A 22,393-nucleotide genomic window follows, 5' to 3' on the forward strand; every position below is an offset into this window, starting at 1 on the left:
AGGAACGCTGATAGGCAGGGGGGCAGGCTCAACAACAACAGTTTGTGTGACACTGGTTTCAGGTATTGTACCAGCAAGTGAAAAACAGTTATCAGTCTTTAAACCAACCGTCCCAGTTATTATTACTCCCAGATCAGAAGCAGCAGAAGGAACACAGTCATTGTCGTTATCTGCTACACAAAACACAGCCCCGGAATAAACAGTCCCACAGTCCGAAACAGAAAAATTGCCATTTTCACTCACCACAGCCAGCTGCTCTGAAATCCTGGGGTCCCGACGGGCCAGACAGAACATCCTCCGGCGGGTCGGGCAGCAAAGCAGTAGTGGCTGGGAGAAGGTGTGGTGTGTTCTGGATGAAGTTCTGTACGATCGGGGTAAGCAATCCTAATAGCCACGGAAGATCGGAGAAGAGCCGCTGTGGGCGGCTTTCCACTGCACGACGAAGCTCCTCTGGGGGGTGTTCCAGCCACAGGTTGAGAAGAATCTCAACTGTGTGAACGATGTCATCTTGGAGCTCACTGGATTGATTGAATGCCGCGGGGTCCATGCTGGCTGGTTCGTGCTGTCACGGCTTGCGGGGTGAGCCTTGTAGAATTAAACAAAGGACCCAAGATGCGGATATTGCAGTGAAGTGAGAGGGCTTTATTGAGACTGAGTGATTAACAAACAAAAAGGTGAGAGTGGCGAGAAACAGAACTTAGAAATAATCTATACTGGGAAAACTAAAACCTAAACAACAAACCTGAACACCAGTGGAGACAACGAGCAGGGAGAATTCACAGGATGACGGAGGGAAAGAACACAGACGAACCAGCAACGCACACCAGAAAACACAGGGCGTATATATACACAGAGGCTGTGTCCCAATCCAGCGACCGCATGCTTCAGAGTACGCGCAGTTCGCGTACTAGGAAGTACGAGAAGTGCGGAAGTGAGAGGCTTGTGAAATGGGACGGTCCAGCCTCCGTCGCGCTGATTCAAGTTGCAGTTATTTATATTTTATATTTATATTTATAACTTGAAGGCCCTGAGTACTTTCTCCCACACTGAAAACACTGGGATGATAACATTATTTGAACATTACCTAATAAGACTGATTCAGGACAGACAATTAGTTATGTTAAACTTTCCTAGCAGTCCTTCACAAACAGGGAACAGTCTGTCTATTCTCTCCATCTGTCAGCTGCTGCTGGCTCTTCCTCCTCCTCTTCCTCACACACTGCTGAGTTTGTCCTGGTGGATCATCAGGGGTGCAAAGCCTCACAGATGATGTGCAGCAGTGGGTCCCTCAGTCTGTCCTCACTCTGGACACTTGCAGTTGTCACACATGGAAATCAAATGTGTGATAAGCTGCAGGATTCAAACACAAGTGTAACTTATAAATACATGTTCATACTTTTATTCCACAATCAGAGAGAAAGAAACAGAGAGAGAGTGCAGGACAGACAGACAGGTGACAGTCTCAGGTGTACACACTGCTACAAAACAGCACAAGAGAAGGAGGATTTAGTGTTTGTGTTATTACGAGTGCTAAACAAGAAGAGTTCCCAGATGGTCCAGTGGACACATGTGTGACTCCTGTGATTAAAGCATCTTTCTTTCAGCTTAACGAGTGAACCGTCAGCTCGTTCAAACACACGTTAAAGTCCGTTTGGCTCGACACCACCGAACAGAGGCAGCAATATAACATAGCTAACATTAACAGTGCAGTGAATCCTGCTTGTGCCGTCATATTCAGGACTGCAAACCGAGCAGCATCACTGACTTTCAGCTTGTTGTGTTTGTGGATATATGACTGACTTTAATTATCCATAAAATCATCACATTCTCTGTAGGATTAAGGTCGACTGTTGAACGGCGTATATTTTAAAACAAAGGCTTTAAAACCAAGTTAGTACAAACATCACTAATGTCACATAACTCTGCCGACATGTGTCCAATAGTAATGTTTTGATGTTCTTCATTATTAAATATTCACACATAAATAAGTGACATAATATTCAGTACTTACTTTTGAAAGTTCACTCTTTGGCCGCTCTGCTTCAGCCGTCTGCTCGTATTTTTTGGCAACATTATCCACACCCACCACCGCGCTATGAATTGTGGGACCACGAAGAGTCCACCGGACCACACTTCAAATTTGGGGAAATCGACGGCGCATTTGGAGCACACTTCGGATTGGGACAACTGTCGTCGCATCGCTGTGACTTAATAGGTCTCAAAATGCGTACTCCGGAGCGTGCGGTCACTGGATTGGGACACAGCCAAAGAGGCAATCAGGGAATGAGACACAGAAGGAGGGCACAGCTGGGAGTAATCAGACAAGACGAGACAGAGGAAACGTAAACTGAAGACACTGAGATCAGACACGGACCTTCAAAGTAAAACAGGAAACTCACACACGCAAAGACATAGACTCAGAGACGTGGGCTTTACATAGAGACCCAACTACACTAGAGGGGATACACAGAACCAAAACATAAGAATAAACAAAGAGACATCCAGAAATCAAAGATTAACAAGACAAAACAGAAAACCCTGGGTCACAGACCCAGGACCGTGACACCTAGAGTATTTAAAAGTAGAATGGGCCATGGGGATTCCCATGATGCACTGTTTCTCTTTTTCAGTACTATGTGTTTACACACCACTCTGCACTTAATCATTAGTTTTTAGTAATCTCTGTGTGTCTTCTTTTTGTCTTCATCTTACTCCAACCGGTCACAGCAGATGGCCCCGCCCCTCCCTGAGCCTGGTTCTGCCGGAGGTTTCTTCCTGTTAAAAGGGAGTTTTCTCTTCCCACTGTCGCCAAAGTGCTTGCTCAAAGGCGGTCATTTGATTGTTGGAGTTTTCTCTGTTTCTCTTTGTATTATTCTAGGGTCTTTACCTTACAATATAAAGCACCTTGAAGCAAATGTTGTTGTGATTTGATGCTATATAATTAAGATAAAATGGAATTAAATAGAACCAAAGTGAAAGCCTTTAGGTTCCATACCTCCTGTATTGTACAGTCTAGTTGCACCTCATCACACATACATGTTGTGTATGGAAACTGGAACCAGGTGAAGTAAATATAAGTAAGTTACCAACAACATCTTTTATTAGCAAAAGAATAATAAATTCTTCCCTGTAAGTTTTAGACCAAACAAAGTCCTTCTAGCCTCTACTTTATATAATGTTTTAAACATCAAGACGAAGGTAGACAAGCAAGTCAGAGAGAGAAAGGCCAAAACATCATCTGGTCAAGGTCACTTAATCATAGTTTGTGATTAAGTAAAAACAAACGTACAGAAAAAGCAGAACAAGTACAAGTTAAATATTTACAAACTGCTTGTTATACTAGCTGTGCTGCTAGCTGTATCTATTACATAATGCAGAAAACACAGCACAACACAGAATAAAACTGAACATCCATAGAGTGCACCCTTGTCACTGAATGAAGACTGCCCTGATACCGGATCCCACATGCCTAGTTTTACTTTTTGTGTTCTGCTTCAATTGAATTTGTTAAATTCATGTTTCAGACAGCCTCTGCAGATATTACCACGCTAGTATATGCTAAGTGGCATGACAATCACACTATAGTTTTTATCTTGTGATATTGAGATGATCACCAAATTATTCATGAATGCACAAATATAATCCAGTATATCCATCCAGTGAGACATCTGTGAACCTGATGTGTGCTGATAGATCAACCAGTCAGTCACTTTCATCTACATCAATCTTCTTTGGGAAACCATAAATAATTCTTGAGATAATGCATTCAGGTCAAAGTACTGGACCAGCAAACTGGACCAGCAAAACAGCCATCCTAGTCTAAGACTACTATGGAAAACAATTTGAACAACGTTTATTTGCAATAAATCTGGGAAAAGCTCCTTTTCCCTTAAAAGGTGCCACATTTGTAAGGAAAATGCATTTATGTTTTGAGCAGCAGCAGAGTTGAGTATGTAGGTTACACTCATGCAAAACTTACAAATCTTCCCTGTCAATCCCAAACAACCTATTCTGCTATTGAGCCTTGTTTTGAGCTGCTGGTATCCCAGGTGCTGACAGTCAAGTGGCTGATTGGTGCCTGCAGCATTCGAACATGAACCCTGCTAAAGTGGTCAGCTGGTGTCTGTCCGAGCATCCCATCTTTGACTGGATAGGGCCCTGCCATTGGGCAAGTTCAAGCTGGTGTTCCACAAAACCAAGTTGCAGCATTATTTGGAATGATCCCTAGAACCATCTCCAAAATGAAGGTCAACTTCCATATAATGGGGGATGTCAGAGACAGGCTGTGAAGCAGGTGTCCCAAGAAGACAACAACATAAGAATCCCATTTTCACACCTATCAGCACCATAGGCAGTCTTCAAATTGATAATCAAGGCTTGCGAGATGATGTGGCCGATGGCTCTCTACCCAGACAATCCTGAACAGACTGCACAGAGCCATTCTCCAGTGTCATAGGGCTGCTGGAGGCCTGCCGTGACTGCCCTTCACTGTCAGGGGCATTTGCACTGGAACCTGAACATATGGAGGAACATTATGTTCAATGATGAGTGTAGATTCTGCCGGGCAAGATAACTGGGCTAACACAGAGAAACAGTCACACTCACATGCACACCTATAGGCAAGTTAGATTCACCCATTAACCTAATGCCACTAATTGCATATCTTTGGACTGTGGGAGCCAAAACGCCTGGTCAGCACACATGGCGAGGAAACTCCAAAAAAAAGATCCCAGCCAGATAGTTTTGAACCCAGAACCTTATTGCTCTGAGGCCACAGTAGTTCCCATCAGCTTTGACATTTCACTCACTGGAAAAACAAGACCTGTCATCATTGGACGCAAACTCAATACAAAAAGATCGAGATGACAGTCTGGACCAGTGGCAATCCCATATCTCCATAGTTTGGAACCCAACTCCATTCTCTAAAATGACAGAGTGGGGTTTACCACAGATTACTTCCAGAATTTGAGAGTGGAGAAGATGGAATGGGCTGCCTACCTGACCCCACTGACCACTTTTGGGATCACTTGGGCGTGCTGTTCATGCCACAGTGAGCAACAAAACCACAATGGCTGACTTGCGACAAATGCTGGCTGAAGAATGGGAGGCCACCCCACAGCAGTGTGTGGCAAGTTGGTGACCAGCACGAGTAGGAGGTCCCTGGCTGTTATGGCTGAATGTGGTTCTTCTACATAGTACCGAGCTCCTTGTTTTATTAAATAAATAAAGTGTTAAACTGCCAGTGTGTCTTTTTTTCTTTTCAAACTTCAACCATCCAGTCCAATAAAAAAAGACCAAATAAGAGTCACCAGCAGAATAAGCTGTTTGGTATTGGCAGAGAAAACAGAGGTTTGGTGCTTATAAATGTTTGCTATCATCAATATTCATTTTGCAAAAAGGGCCATGAGGATAATCCACAATACTGGTTATTGTACAAATTACATATAAAGCAATAAATAACCCACTTCCTGACAATATTCTCATTGTTTTCTAAAAGGGAAGAGGGATACAGTTAGAGGGGGGAAATAAATGTAAAACATCCCTATGTTCATACAACACTAAAAGGCATTTGCATCTCTGTGTGTGGACTGAAGCTGTGGAACAGACTAAGTGAAGAACTGAAGCATGACTCAGTTTAAAAAGAGGTTCAAAACTATGGTTTTTGCAAAGTGCAGGGAGGAGGAAAGGCTGTGATTGGGTGTTCTCCGCCATTAGTTTCGCAACAGGGATGTGTATATATATGTGTGTGTGGGTGCACACGGATGTTTACATAAGTATATATATCTGTAAATGTAAAAGGCTTTTGATGTGTTACTGCAGTTATAAAAGCAAATACATGTAACAAATTGTAAGGAAAAATTTACAATGGACAGGGAGAAAAGGTGTAGCCTATTAGTTACTAACGGGGGGGAGAGGGGGAGGGATTAAATAAGCTTACACTTCTTCCTGCTGCTTTTTGAACATGTCAGTTATTTATAATTATTATTGTTTTGTTTTGCTTTGTTTGTTTGTCTCTTTTTTTCTGTTGTTGTTATACTGATTTAACATGTTCAAAATAAAGAGACAACACAAATACAAATGTTGTTTCCTTAAAAATGTGGCATCATACATACTTTTAGAGGTGTTAGATTAATTGCCAAGAGGCATTGTTACTTTAAAGAACTAACTGAACAAACACAATTTTCCTTATTTGATTCCCAAGAAAAACAGGACTTAGTACTTGCTAATGGTTTTATAGGCCATTCCAGCCTTGTGCAGGTCTACAATCATGTCCCTCACATCCTTTATCAGCTATTTGGTCTTACCCTTTGTAGTGGATAGGTCGGAATGAAGGAACTGGTTCTGCAGACAGGGGTGCTTTATACAAATAATGAGTAGAATTAGCAGTCTCTGATTGATTGATTCACTGACTGATTAGGATCTGTGTGGTACATGGGCACACAGCCAGTCTGTGGGAACCAGTATTCTGGCTGCATTGGACGGGTTCACCACGAATTCCACTTAATGAAATCCAAATCAATTTATAACATTTGTTATGTGGTTTTCTGGATTTTATTAGAGACTGTTCAATTCTTTGGAACTGAGAAACATTACAAATTCACCAGGGGATGGATTAGTTATGTCCCCCCACAGTATGTAAAATATAAAGCGCCTTGAGGCGACTTTTGTTGTGATTTGGCGCTATATAAATAAAATTGAATTGAATTGAATTGAATATGTCAGCATGGAGAGTGAAAAGTGAATTTCTCAAAGGGACCAACAGGTGTTGTCACCAGGTGGGCGACTCCACTGCTGTTTCTTCAGTATATGACCTCAGCATACTTTGTGGACACGACGTTTTCACAGCATGACTAAACAGTTACTTCAAAGACAGAGTGAAAATAGCATGTATATAACTAAACACTGATCACATACTTTCATACTAAATTGCAGATACAAAATCTATCCTGCCTTATCTTCTCATAGTAACATAAACAACACCACCTGTGTAATTACATTTAAAACACAAACCACAGTTTATGCATTTAATCGACTCCATCAGATCTGTCCATGCCAGAGTCTCACACTGCTCCACATTGCCACACACCACCCAGTATTCATGATTCATGTTCATGCCATATCTCTGTGTACCAAACAGGATCTGCTGGACAGTCCTGCTGCTTTACACACCTGCTGTAGTAACCACCGCGGTCCCCATCGGTGTCCCACTGGCATGTGTGTGTGGAGTGACTTTTCCCGGTCGGTGGTCCTTGTTGCGGATACAGCTGTGAGTGCATAACTGGCATGAAGCACAGGCTGAGTTGCAGCAGGGTAAGAAGCGACAGGCGCTAATTCTCCACATGAAGCAGCCAGGTGACCAGAAGCACCAGCAGAGCACTATGCCACCTGTCACCATGCCCATGATGATGTAGAGAACCAACAGGGACAAGGAGGCAGGAGAGTCTAAAGTTAAGACAAAGTATAGTTATTTGTATTGGAAATGACAGTCAGAGTTACAGTTTTTCTCGATTGCTTAAACACTATAACCAATCTTTTGAACTAAAATTTCAAAACTACAATGCTATTTTGCAAAAAGCACACCCATGTCCCTGAGCTATAAACACTATTCCCCTGCTTTAACACATGAGTCAGATGTGGTGAACTGTTATTGAAAACTCTACACACAAATCCCTACATTTGACAGAGCTGACACCATGAGGTCATTTAGAAAGCACTAGCATTCAATAATGTTAACTCACATCAGCACAGCTTTAGCTGAGTTAGCACACAATTAACCAAGTGGAAACCCTAGGAGTCAAAATGTATCACACACCAATCAGAAACTTTGATGGATATGTAGCTGGAGGGGCTACTCGCTTTTCCTTTCTCTTTCGCCCCCACTTGCGCTACTGCTTTCTCTCTCTCTCTCCTGTGCTTGCTCCCGCTGCGCGCTTACGTTAACTAGGAGCCCACCTGTATATTGATTACAGGGCGGCGTTTACCTGTATAAAGGGAAGCTGGGTTTTCTCGTTGGATTATTTCCTCCCGAGCTTCTGGTGCGATACAGCGGTAGACGCTGGCTTGTTGGTTAAATTACTGAGGCGATCAGGTCGTGTGATTGCTACAGGTAGGCCTCCCCTTCGATTTCTGATTTCTCCCTAACGTCGGCAATTAGTAGTTATATTTCTGCGGCCCGCTACAGTGCGGCTGTTTTTCTTTCCTTTGCTCCAGCCGTGGTGAGGAGACGCATGAGTGCATCCGCCGTGCAGTACAGCGCCTCCAAGTTCTGGGGTAAGCCGCTTATTTTATAGCTGCTAGTTTTGTAAATTAAAGAAGATTAAGGTTAGTTTTGCCTTTTTCTTATTTGTAGGGTTTGATTGCTGCCGTGCCCTCTCGGGGACCAACCGCCTGCTTTGGTTACGTAGAGAGTCGGGCGCCTGCTCTGCTGCTGTCTTGTTTTGTTGATCTTGTTTGTTTGATTTTGTTTTGCCCTGTTTTGTTTTGTGTTGTTTTGGTTATATTACAGTTAATCTGTCGGCGGCCCGGTTTTTTCCTTGTAGCTTGCCTTGCCACGCCCTCTTGGACTATCGTTCGCTCCTGCTTTCGTGGCTGGCCGGGGCGATTCTCGGCTGTATATTGGGCTGGTTATACAAACTGGTACTGCCTCTCCCCTTTCTCCCAGCTGTGGGAAGTTGCATGAGACCGAGCAGACCAAGGACAATCGGACCCAGCACCAGCTGTGGGCTGGTTCGCCGAGCGAAAGTATTTCTAACCAGTGCTCTGTGGTGTATATCGGGGTGTGTTGTATCACAGACCTTGGTCTTTCTTTAATTGTTTCTTTCTTTTTTTGTAGGTTGAGAGCCTGTTTGTGTCCCATGTTTTTCACCTTTTAATGTGTATGTTCTGTATTTTTATTGTAGTGGATGGAGGATCTATCAGCGGCTGTGGGACCGTAGGTGGTGGGTCGTTTTCCACGCTTCTTTTGTTGTACAGCACCAGGTGAAAAGACTGTAGTAGGTTTCCTTTGTGTGGTTTTGTTTTGGTCCACTGCTGCTGGTAATCCCCGGTTGTATATATATATTCTTCTTTGTACTTTGGGACGCTGTTTTAGACATTCAGTGTGTTGTTGTTTTTTTATGTTATATAATAAATCAAACTGTGTTCATATTTGAACCGGCCTCACCGTGCATCCCTGAACCTGTGCGAACGTAATTGTCCTAATTACATTTTATTTTTTCTTTCAGTTTGTATTTCCTGGGGGCTAGCCTTTCCCCCCCAGGTGGCGTTGTCAATTTCTTTCTCAATTCTTGTAGAACCCCGCCGACCACTTGGTCACAGATAGTTAAAAAGGCCAAAGTCAGCTCATTCAGGGTTGAAACAATGGATCCAAAGAGATGCAAAGGAAGAGGAGGAGGAGGTCTAGGACACCAGGGAGGAGGTGGAGGAGCATAATTGGGCTATTGTAAATGTCCCTGGTCAGAATGCCACTCTGTGAGCAGCCATCAGCCAACGAGGGGTGCTCCACCTCCATGCCATTCTAGGACCCTATAACACTATACTTCTCCTTGCTTTTCTTGATGGACTAAGACAACATATGTTCCAGCTGAACTACAGAGAACCAGCACAGCCAGAGCAGCTTGTTTGGGGTAACGTCAGCTTCCATCGTGCTGCTATGGTTCATGACTGGTTTACCAATAACCCAAGGTTGTCTAACATCTTTCTGCCTGCATACTCTCCCTTTCTTAACCCGATAGAGGAGTTATTTTCAGCATGGCAGTGGAAAGTGTACGACGTGTCTGTGTTCACCTCCTCCAGGCTGTGGAAGAAGCCTGCCTAGACATATCAGTAGATGCATGCCAGGGGTGGATCAGGCATGCCAGAGGATTTTACCACCACTGCCTGGCTAGGGCCAATACAGCCTGTGATGTGGATGAGATTATCTGGCCGGACCAAGACCACAGACAGGATGCTGAGGTGGAATAATGTTTTTGGTGTGTGTGTACTGTATGATCCATGAATAAAAATGTGCCACTATATGTACATTGGGTCTTTTGTGTTCATAATGTGAAAAGGTTTTTGAGGGGAAGAACCACAAGCAACATAACTTGCCGGTTTTGGAAATATTGTTTTTAATTTATTGCACCAATGTGTAAGACTGTTGTCTTACACACGTGTGTTTGAGGCCTTGTGTGTGATGTCTGGGGGCAAACTTTGGTTTTTCAGCAAGAGTGAATGGTTTTGGGTGTAGAGCTTCATTTTGACCTGAAAATAAGATGTTTGGGAAATTGGGTGAGACGTTATGGATGTGTGTTTACTGTTTTGAGAATTCGAGGGATAGTTTCAAGAAATGTGTTTAAGCAATCGAGAAAAACTGTAAATAAAAATACCAACAGTGGAAAAAGTGCATTCATTTATGTGTGTGGTGGGGAAGACCCATCTCACAAAAATACAATAGTCAACAATACAGTAATAAACAACAGGGTCCATGGACTTGGAAATGTCCTGCCCATTGGTCATCCATTCATAAAAAAAAGTGTCATGATTCTCAGGATCCGGAGAATGTGTGGTGTGTTTTTTGCCTTCGCCTCTCCCACCAGGGCGGAGCTGGACCTTGCTCCCCTGCCTCTGAACCCACCTTCAACGCACACCTGTTGCTCATTCATGCTAATCCTACTCTGGCTTCTCATGGTGAGTGATTACCCTGGCAGACCACTTAAGATGGCAGGAAACTCTTCTTCCTCGCTGGATTGTTGTACTAAATAGCGTCAGTGTAGCCCAGCCTCTTGAGCATCTTTTCCTTGAGATTTCTCAGAGTTTCTCCCTGACGTCTTTTCGCCTGTGTACAGGTTTCCCGGATCCCCTGCCTGTCTCCCCTGCCGCTTGGACCTCTGTGGGTGTGTGTGAGTGAGGGTGAGCGTTTTGGATCAGACTGCTTGAGTGAGTCACGGACGGAGTAAAGAAGAACTAATGTGGGTGCCTGCCTCAGACCTTTCTCTCACCCTTGGACTCCCTGGAGCCCAGTGTTTTCTTATCCCACTGTATATATGTATATATGTTCACCTGGTGCAATATCACAAATAAACCCTTCACCTTCTCCCTAAGCTTCTGAGTCCTGTGATTGAGTCCTCTACCAAACAAATGCTGACAAAAAGTCATAAACCACAGATTGCCGGACCATCCATCAGCACTTTAGAGCCTCTCTTTATCTTCCCGTTGCAGAGAGTTCCTTAAAAGTATATCTGAATATGAACAAAGGGACAAAATACATTTTTAAAAAATCCTCCACTATTTCAAAAAATATCCAACTGAATGGTCACTTTGACTATGATTATGTTGCTCTGTAGATATTTGCTATAACTTACTTCTCCACAATAAATTAAGTATATAAATGAAATTCTGACCACTGAAAGCAAGTAGTCTGCTCCTCTAGACAGAGATCCGTAGTGATGGCCAAGGCTTTGTAAAACGCTGTAACATATAAAGCAATTGTGGCAGAATTGTAACAAGGCTTTGAAACAGTCTGACACCTCCACAGTCACCCCTACTGGCCACGTCACATCTGATAATGATCTCGTGTGAAACAATGACTGAAGAAATTTTATCGGACTACTTTTGAGTGCAACTGAATTTTGTTATTTAGCAGCCAACTGACTGCAGGGTGTAAGCGCTGTCTTTGTGCAAGTTTACGTACCTGCTACCGACTCAGGACTGGGAGGACCAATCGGTGCTCCACAGTTCGTACGTGTCAGGAAGGGCACAGTGGGTGGACTCAGAAAGGGATGAGGAGAGGTTGCAATTGCTGGTGAAGGTTCAGGAGGTAAAAGTTGACCTCCTGAAGAAGGACAGATTTGGGTCAGCTATTAAATATTACAAATGGTGTTTCACTGTTAGACTTTACAATACATTTCTTAAATTGTTTACAGTATTCCAAAATCCTCAAATGTCCTAATTAAGTAAGTATCAGCCTAACTGACCTTTGCAGCCTGTGGTGAGGTTTTCCTCCAGGTCACTTCCATCCCCACAGTTATCAATGCCTTTTTCATCACACACCAAACTCAGAGGGATGCACTTTCCATTCCTGCAAGTGAAGTAAGGCTCATTGCTGCAATCTGATTGGTTAAAACCTGAAGGAAGAAGAAGATAATAAAGACAGTGAAAAAGAAGGATTACTTTGGTAGTGGGCAGACAACTGCCACTGAATACTGACACACACATTCAGTGCATGCAATTCTACCTTGTGCAGATAACAGCACATGGTATTGTAGGTATGGTCAGAGGTGGGAAGTACCAAGTACAAATACTTCCTTACTGTACCTAAGAACATTTTTCAGGTATCTGTACTTTACTTAGTAGTTTTTTTCCTGACTTCTTTTTACTTTTACTCCCTGACAGACTTGTTAATTTTGGTTTGATGGATTTGAGTTGAATGCGTCAAACATCAAACCCATTAGAATTTTGCCAAAGTCAGGGGTTAAAAGTGTGACATTTTTAAAATTCTTTGTTTGGTTTATGCCACAGCACTGGAACGACTGCAACTGTCTGTAAGCTGTGGTACTTCAGCATCTAACTAGCCCTACAGAAGAGGAGTGAACGTAAAGGGAGTAACATTTTTTGTGTCAGGTAATTTCAAACACGGCGTTTCTATCAGCTCAACAAACACAAACTGTGTGGGTGCAGTTTGTGTCTCAGTGTGTTGCAGCTAAAGGTCCTGCTGCTGCATTTGACAGGGAGAACAAAAAAGAGAGAGCCAAGTTCACTCAAAGATCAGAATCAGAATCTTTATTGCCGTTGTCACAGGTACAACGAAATTAAAAGTGGTCCCCGATCAGTGCATACAAAATAAAAATATGAAAATATAAATAAAACAAAATTCAATAAAATCAATAAATAAAATACTTAAAGTGCTAATAAGAATAGTATGAGCACATATTCACATACATTCCCACATACATGCTTCAGTCAGTGCATAGTGCATCAATTCAAGAGTGGCATGATGGACATTTTTTAGTAGCAGCATTCAGTCGTGTTATTGTTATTGCTGTGTTTGAGTCTATGGGGCGATCGTGGCTCAAGAGTTGGGAGTTCGCCTTGTAATCGGAAGGTTGCCGGTTCGAGCACCGGCTCGGACAGTCTCGGTCGTTGTGTCCTTGGGTAAGACACTTCACCCGTTGCCTACTGGTGGTGGTCAGAGGGCCCGGTGGCGCCAGTGTCCGGCAGCCTCGCCTCTGTCAGTGCGCCCCAGGGTGGCTGTGGCTACAACGTAGCTTGCCATCACCAGTGTGTGAATGTGTGCGTGAATGGGTGAATGACTGGATATGTAAAGCGCTTTGGGGTCCTTAGGGACTAGAAAGCGCTATATAAATACAGGCCATTTACCATTTATTTGTCCTTGTACTCATTGCTCTGTACCGTCTGCCTGAGAGCAACAGTTCAAACAGGGAGTGGCCAGGGTGTGAGGTGTCTTTTATGATGTTTTGGGCTTTTTTAAGACAGCGGGTGTTGTGTAGATCTTCCAATGTGGGGAGAGGGCAGCCAGTGATCTTTTGGGCGGTGTTAATGATCCCTTGGAGTGCTTTCCTCTGATCCACTGTGCAGCTAGTGTACCAAATGCATATGCAGTAGATTAGTACACTCTCAGTGGTGGCTCTGTAGAAGGACACCAGCAGTCTCTGTGTGATGTTATTCCACCTGAGAATTCTCAGGAAGTCTGTGTTGGGCCTTTTTCAGCAGCTCAGAGGTGTTCGCACTCCAGGAAAGGTTCTCCTCTATGTTGACTCCCAGGAAGTGAAACACAGCCCCTATTAATGAATAGTGGTTGGATCTCTGCCTTTTTCCTTCTGAAGTCTATTATGAGTTCTTTGGTTTTTGAAGTGTTGAGGAGGAGGTTATTGGCCTTACACCATGACGACAGCTGCTCAACCTCTGTAAGCAGACTCGTCACCCCTGGAGATGAGCCCCACCACAGTGGTGTCGTCTGCAAACTTCACAAAGATGTTGCTCTGGTGGCGAGGAGTGCAGTCGTGTGAGAGAGTAGAGCAGTGGACTGAGCACACAGCCCTGGGGTGAGCCAGTGCTGAGACTCAGGGCTGAGGATGTGTGATGCCCAACTGTCACTCTCTGTCTACGGCCCGAGAGGAAGCTGTTGATCCACATGCAGGTGCTGTATGGAAGCCCCAGGTCTTGTAGCTTGACCACCAGTTTGTGTGGAAGGATGGTGTTAAAAGCTGAGCAGTAATCCACAAAAAGCATCCGCACATAGCTCCCATGCCCCTCCAGGTGTGTTACGGCAGCATGAAGTGCTGTGGCTACAGCGTCTTCCGTAGACCGGTTTGCTCTGTAAGCAAACTAGTGTGGATCCAGGCTGCGAGGCAGGGCTGCTGTGATGTGTCTGCGGACCAGCTTCTCAAAGCATTTCATTACCACTGGGGTGAGTGCCACCGGTCTGTAGTCATTCAGGCCGGTGATGTGGGGCTTCTTAGGCAAGGGGACTATGGCGGAGGACTTCAGGCAGAGTGGGACAGTCGCTTGTGCGAGGGATTTGTTGACGATCCTGGTGAAGATCCCAGCCAGCTGTTCTGTACAATCCCTCAATATTCGACCTGGCATACCATCAGGACCCGCCGCCTTCCTTGGGTTGACGGCCTGCAGAGTGCGCCTCACCTCGTGTTCCTCCAGAGTGAGGGTGGTGCTGCCGTGGGCTGCATTGTTGCTGCTGTGGCTTCAATACCTCCAGTACTATGGCCTCAAAGCGGGCGAAGAAGATATTCAGCTCCTCTGCCAGCGCCAGGTCACTTTTCGCAGCTCCGAGGTTGATCTTATAGTTTGTAGATGCTGGATGCCCTGCCGCACCTGCTGGCTGTTGTTACTCTCCAGATGGTCCTTAATCCTCCTACTATAGTCCCCCTTCTCCTCTCTGATGCATCTCTTGGATCGGGCTGCGGTGTAGTGGTCCCTGTTGCCAGACCTGGAAGCGATGTTCCTCTCCTTCAGCAGCTGCTTGACCTCCCGGGTCATCCAGGGCTTTTGGTTGGGATGTACCCGGATACATTTGTCTACTCAAACAGTGTCTATGCAGTGCTTTATGTAGCAGAGAACACTGTCTGTGAACATTTCCAGGTCCTTAAATCTGATCAACCTATCTCTAATAATCGGCTATGTACCACAGGCCTTCAAGGTGGCTGTAGTTAAACCTTTACTTAAAAAGCATCTCTAGACCCAGCTGTCTTAGCTAATTATAGGCCAATCTCCAACCTTCCTTTCATATCAAACATCCTTGAAAGAGTAGTTGTCAAACAGCTAACAGATCCTCTGCAGAGGAATGGCTTATTTGAAGAGTTTCAGTCAGGTTTCAGAGCTCATCACAGCACAGAAACAGCTTTAGTGAAGGTTACAAATGATCTTCTTATGGCCTCTGACAGTGGACTCATCTCTGTGCTTGTCCTGCTAGACCTCAGTGCAGCGTTTGATACTGTTGACCATAATATCCTATTAGAGCGATTAGAACATGCTGTAGGTATTACAGGTACTGCACTGCAGTGGTTTGTATCATATCTATTGTTAAGGGTTCAATGTTGAGAGAGGAATCCATAAATAACCACAGATCCAGGCGTGTGCAATTTAGACGGCATTTTAATGAACACATGTGTGAGTTCAACAACCCAATCAGTATTGAACTCTCTTTACCATATTCAGACAACGGTTTTATGGGGTTAAGATAGTACAGCCCCCTTTTCTGTTGCTAGGCAGATTTAAACAAAGCATACGTCACTCCAAAACCACACTGACTCTTAACATAGTCTAAAACAGAACATCTTCTTCGGGTCGACGCCAAGCGCTTCCTGTCTCCATCCTGCCCAGGCTTATCTTCCTGGAACATCAGGTGCACTTCCTGTACAAAATGTCACTCATGCACAACTTTGCAGTCATAAACTCTTACCTACTAAATGAGTCTATCTGTGTGTGCGTACACGTGCGAGGGCGCGTGCATGCTGTGTACTGCGTACGTGTCATGACCTCTCACTATTTGTGTCTGTATGTGTATGTCTCGCCCTTAAATGCTCTCACATCTCACCCGTTACACTTCTGACCTTTCACCAGAACAGAGGCTCATCCTTACATATAATAACCTAACTGGAACTATATATGTAATCTACTGAATAAATGTTTTAATCAAAAGCCTCTACTAAAAGCTTAAATCAAAGATAAATGCATAATAAACACCCTACTCTTTGGCTTGCACTCACTCTGCTTTCGGTTTCACTTCTGCAAAACCTGCCTTGCAGACGCATTTCCTGTCAGCCTGCAGTCAGCTTCTCACCCACTGAAGACTTCAGTATAAAAATACAAAACATTCAAAAACCTTTAAATTATAGATTCAACTCAACAATTTAAAGTGGTTCTTACTGGACCTATAATAAAGACTTATATAATACCAATATATTTGAACATCTGAATGCATCTGAATGCAACATCACTCTCAATCATGAAATATTAATGATGATTATACTAATAGCAGCAAGTAATAGCAGGAAAATATTTCTATTCTTCACACTCCCTCGCTCGACCTCTGGACCACCAGAGGTCGCCATACATTATGTTGGGTCACTCCTTGGCCCATTCAGCTGCTTCCCTGTCCACCCCTGACGTCATGGACATTAGGATCACTTTTCCCACTCTGACCCTCTCTCGGCATTCTGTGATTTAGCGAACCAGACAAACTCATGTCATCTAGGTGGTCTTAATAATAAAAGGCCCGCTCCCACCTGAGAACACTCATGCTTAAGGTTAATCACACCAAAGTATCAGCGAGCCTAAAGTTGATCGGGGGCATGAGAGAATAAGAGTGCGAGCAGAACTCAATCAGCACTCCTCCCTCACCCCTGAACCCACTCATACCCGGTGAGAGACCCCCTACACTTGTGAATCTCCAGTGGTCTATCCCTTTCCTGGGTCCCTCTCTAGTGGAAATCAGGCCGCCTGCAAAGGATAGAAAACACCTTCTCCTCCTATGGCTCTAACTTACTCTGTTCCTCAGTGGTTCTCTTTATTCAAACCTGATTCAACCTAATATTACTCAAAACATGAACCTAATTGTGTATTTGTATTCGTAACATTACTCAGCCTTTGTAAAACTCTTAAAGCACTGCTTGCACGTCTCTGCAGGCTTCCTGTTGGTTCCTTATCTGATCACCAACATCCTATGCACAAAACTGTCGCTGCTGCTGCAGGCGCCTCTCATCTAAAGTCACCTATCACAAGAAAACTACTTATTCTACTAAAGGATCAAAGAAAAAACAACCACTTTAATCATTACGTGTAAACACATAGTTAATTGCTCCTAGATAAACTTCATCATAGCTAAAAGCTGAACTCTAACAGCATTTCAGAACCCACATTTCCTGTGTTATACCCTGTTTTAATATATCATTTTATTTCATTTTGCTGCTCTTAATGTAATGATACACTCTAATTTATACTTTATCAGACTTAACCAAACTATATAAGCTTTCTCCCTTTGCTTCTGTTTTAAACAACAACTTGGTTACTTCAACAAGCATTTGTTATTCTGTAGCTGCATTTTATGTAATAAGACTAATTTAGAGCTGCATGTGTTATCTCCATATTTTACATGTCACACAGTTTAGTTACAACCAAACTCCTATTCGGTTCCTCTTGTCTGTCACTTGTTACAGGGCCAGCTCAAATTCAGTTAAACGCTACAGGAATTTCAGGCCCTAGGCCTCAAACCAATACTGTCCTGTGTGGATGAACTCTATATGTCTGTAAGCGTGTGCAATCCTTCAATAACTCAGGTCATTCTCACAGTAGATTGGCTAATTATAACGTTAACCAAAAGTTTGTGACCCTCAAGAGACGACTCTCTGAGCCACAACTCCGTTAAAGGCACAAAAATGCAATGTGTATGAAAAAATCATTTCTACATATATAATCTCCAATATTATTCATTTGAGTCAGCGAGACTTTTAACATCCTCATAAAAGCTCTCCTCTACCCTAGAAATAAATCTATTTACTATCTGTTTCTAAAGCCTACATTATAACAACTTTATTCTAAAAATCAAAAAGAGATCCCACATTTTCTTCTCATAAAATGTTCACTATTTTTCCCCAAAGCATATCCTTTATTCCCACAGTTTCCCTCTAAATTTGGTGTACAACTTCTTATTAACACCAGCAATTTATCTTCTAAACCTAATTCAGTTCATTTTAATCCTTTCTTTTAACAAATCCTCAGTTTTACTATATCTAGATTATCAAACAACCCCAATAGTTATAAAATCCTAGTAAAACCCATTTCAAATTAAACAAATTAAATCTTAAACCCCTCTCTGAGTGTGAAGAATAGAAATATTTTCCTGCTATTATTTGCTGCTATTAGTATAATCATCATTAATATTTCATGATTGAGAGTGATGTTGCATTCAGATGCATTCAGATGTTCAAATATATTGGTATTATATAAGTCTTTATTATAGGTCCAGTAAGAACCACTTTAAATTGTTGAGTTGAATCTATAATTTAAAGGTTTTTGAATGTTTTGTATTTTTATACTGAAGTCTTCAGTGGGTGAGAAGCTGACTGCAGGCTGACAGGAAATGCGTCTGCAAGGCAGGTTTTGCAGAAGTGAAACCGAAAGCAGAGTGAGTGCAAGCCAAAGAGTAGGGTGTTTATTATGCATTTATCTTTGATTTAAGCTTTTAGTAGAGGCTTTTGATTAAAACATTTATTCAGTAGATTACATATATAGTTCCAGTTAGGTTATTATATGTAAGGATGAGCCTCTGTTCTGGTGAAAGGTCAGAAGTGTAACGGGTGAGATGTGAGAGCATTTAAGGGCGAGACATACACATACAGACACAAATAGTGAGAGGTCATGACACGTACGCAGTACACAGCATGCACGCGCCCTCGCACGTGTACGCACACACAGATAGACTCATTTAGTAGGTAAGAGTTTATGACTGCAAAGTTGTGCATGAGTGACATTTTGTACAGGAAGTGCACCTGATGTTCCAGGAAGATAAGCCTGGGCAGGATGGAGACAGGAAGCGCTTGGCGTCGACCCGAAGAAGATGTTCTGTTTTAGACTATGTTAAGAGTCAGTGTGGTTTTGGAGTGACGTATGCTTTGTTTAAATCTGCCTAGCAACAGAAAAGGGGGCTGTACTATCTTAACCCCATAAAACCGTTGTCTGAATATGGTAAAGAGAGTTCAATACTGATTGGGTTGTTGAACTCACACATGTGTTCATTAAAATGCCGTCTAAATTGCACACGCCTGGATCTGTGGTTATTTATGGATTCCTCTCTCAACATTGAACCCTTAACACTATCTAATAGACTCCAATTTGTACATGTAAATGGAGAGTCCTCTTCACCCACTAAGGTCAATTATGGTGTTCCACAGGGTTCAGTGCTAGGACTAATTCTGTTTACATTATACATGCTTCCCTTAGGCAGCATCATTAGAAGACATAGCATACATTTTCACTGCTATGCAGATGACACGCAGCTCTATCTATCCATGAAGCCAGGTAACACACACCAATTAGTTAAACTGCAGGAATGTCTTAAAGACATAAAGACCTGGATGGCCGCTAACTTTCTGCTTCTTAATTCAGATCAAACTGAGGTTATTGTACTCAGCCCTGACAATCTTAGAAATATGGTATCTAACGAGATTCTTACTCTGGATGGCATTACCTTGGCCTCCAGTAATGCTGTGAGGAACCTTGGAGTCATTTTTGACCAGGACATGTCCTTCAACGCACATATTAAACAAATATGTAAGACTGCTTTCTTCCATTTGTGCAACATCTCTAAAATTAGAAATATCCTGTCTCAGAGTGACGCTGAAAAACTAGTTCATGCATTTATTACTTCCAGGCTGGACTACTGTAATTCTTTATTATCAGGATGTCCTAAAAACTCCCTGAAAAGCCTTCAGCTGATCCAAAATGCTGCAGCAAGAGTCCTGACAGGGACTAGAAAGAGAGAGCAGATTTCTCCTGTATTGGCTTCCCTTCATTGGCTTCCTGTTAAATCCAGAATTCAAAATCCTGCTCCTCACATACAAGGTCTTAAATAATCAGGCCCCATCTTATCTTAATGACCTTGTAGTACCCCCTCTGTCCCCTTCTGAGCGCCTGTGCCTCAATTTTATTCCACAACCTAGACATCCACATTACTCACACTCTCATAACACATACATATAGGGCCTTGGGGTCGGGGGATGATCTGTGTATTCAACCTCACCTCTGGCGTGGGTGCCCACCTCTCAATTTTAAATACATGTAGACATTGAGGGTTCTCAGGAGGGGCTGTGCTGACGCCTGCTGCTCTCTGGCAGCAGCACCATGCACTCCCGTGTTTGTAAGGCACTTTAGAACAGCACGCAGCAACACTACACATGAGCGGGAGGAGGGAAGTATGGGGTCTTCACACACCCCTTTTCTCTGTTAGGTGGTGGGGCTGGGAGGAGGTGTTGGCCGTCCGATTGTGGTCTGGGATGCGGGGCCTCCCTGCTGCTGCGGAGCCGGGGGCGGTCTGCTTGTCTCCACCTCCAGGGAAAGGCTAACATCTCCTGGGTCTAGGTGCAGTTTCCCCCTCTGGGGGTGAGGGTACCTGGACCTGGGGTATAGAGTATGTTTGGCGAGTGTGATTGTGTGTCCAGTGTCCATTTCTGTCTGTCTCAACGTTGGGTGAGTGCTGAGTATTTTTATATGTGTGCATGAGGGTGGGAATACACGTTTGTGTCTGTGTGCGCCTGTTTGTCTGCATCTATTTGTCAGGTCAAGTCTAAGACTCCACCTCAGACCCTCCAAAGTATGGAGGCCTATCTCCCCTCACCACACTCCCTGCTGGTGGCTGATGCCCTCAGGCATCGGTGCATACCTGAGTGTCCGGGGCTGGGCACTCAGGTGTATAGGAATATCTTTTACTTATGTATTAATCACATTGTTTTATTGTATAACTAATACCCTTCGTGCAAGGCGACGTCATATGGGAAATAATACTTAACCTGACAGTTAAAGTTTCTGCAGTCCCCTTCAGCCTGTTACCCACTACTCTCTACCTCACCTTTGGACTAACTAATAAGTTACTTAAATTCCAGGATCTGGTTAATTACAATACAACCATAATCTTATACAAAGCTTTTAATAAACTTCTACCTGCAAATTTACAAACTATATTTGAAATTCGAGAAAGAGGTTATAATGTGAGAGGCTTCGGAAAATTCAAATTACCCAGAATTCGAACAACCCGTAAAGGTTTTTGTGTGTCTGTATGTGGTGTGAAAATCTGGAACAGTCTGAGTTTACAACTGAAACAATGCAAAAATATTCATAGATTTAAATTCCTCTACAAGCAGTTGGTCTGGTCACAGTATACTCAATAATGGTGTTAGTGTGCTCTGTAATGTCTTTTCTCTTACCATTGCTGGTATATATTCAAAAAAAAAAAAAAAAAAAAGTGTGCGTGTATGTATGTACATATATGTCCATGTGTGTGTAGATATATATGTATGTATGTATATGTATGATGCTTTGCAACGATGGGCGTAGCTGTGGGAAGCTTATTGTTTTTGTTGATGAGTGAGTATAGGGGTGGGATTTAATAAGTTTTCTTCGTCCCACTCCTTTTCAGGTAATTTTTGTTTGTTTTTTTTTGTTTTGTGCACTTTATGTTCAACATATGTATTTTGTTGTGCCTGAAATGAACAAATAAATGAATGAAATGAATGAATAATGCCTTGGTGCCACTGGATTTTAACATGTTCACACTCATACAGTAAGACAAATGGTGGGGGTCTAGTAAGGAAGTTGGGGGGAAGCAGACAGCTCCACAGGAAGAATCCTTTGTCTCTTTGAGGACTCTGGGAGGTAGCAAGGGAGTGTGAACCTTAAGGTGTGAAACAGCTGTGTACTGCCTTTTGTTCCTGGAGAAGGTGTTTAACTGAGAGCCATGTTAGGCTCAGTGAGACCCTGCTGACCGTCTGTCCCGCGGTCATGCAGGGGCTCCATCAAGCTTGGTTGTCTGTTTTTTGTGTGCTTTGATTAAAGAATGTTAGCTACCGCTCACCGATCATCTGCAGGCTTTATTTAATGGAAAACTTCCACAACAAAATGGCGACGAGGATGGGATGGTCCGTGTGGTCGCTGAACAACGGTTCCGTGGACGGGCTGATCACCCCTGAGGAAAAAGGTACCTTTGTCCTACCAGCTGTTGAAGCAAAGGAAATGGAGGAGTCACGGAGCTGTGTGTTTCAGCCACCACCGAGACCATCAACTTTGAGGGGACTCCTGCAGATGGGTGAGTGATAGATAACTTATAACAAGCCACGAGAGTTTTGTGTCTGGCCAAGGAAGTGAGCGTGTTGCGGCCTTCAGGGAG

The 22,393-nt window shown here is 43.3% G+C and overlaps 1 protein-coding gene across 1 annotated transcript in view; it reads right to left on the reverse strand.

The window, feature by feature from the left end:
* Positions 1 to 3,090: 3,090 nt before the first annotated feature.
* The window catches only part of ldlrad2 (low density lipoprotein receptor class A domain containing 2), a 45,434-nt gene continuing 26,131 nt past the window's right edge, over positions 3,091 to 22,393 (reverse strand). The window contains exons 3-5 of the mRNA XM_013266971.3: positions 11,955 to 12,104; positions 11,672 to 11,812; positions 3,091 to 7,443 (exon numbers count right to left, since the gene is read on the reverse strand). Coding sequence (XP_013122425.1) covers positions 7,163 to 7,443; positions 11,672 to 11,812; positions 11,955 to 12,104 — 572 coding nt within the window. The 3' untranslated portion in view covers positions 3,091 to 7,162. The remainder of the gene's footprint in view (positions 7,444 to 11,671; positions 11,813 to 11,954; positions 12,105 to 22,393) is intronic.

Source organism: Oreochromis niloticus, linkage group LG5 (genome assembly GCF_001858045.2).
Source record: "Oreochromis niloticus isolate F11D_XX linkage group LG5, O_niloticus_UMD_NMBU, whole genome shotgun sequence".
Lineage (NCBI taxonomy): Eukaryota > Metazoa > Chordata > Actinopteri > Cichliformes > Cichlidae > Oreochromis > Oreochromis niloticus.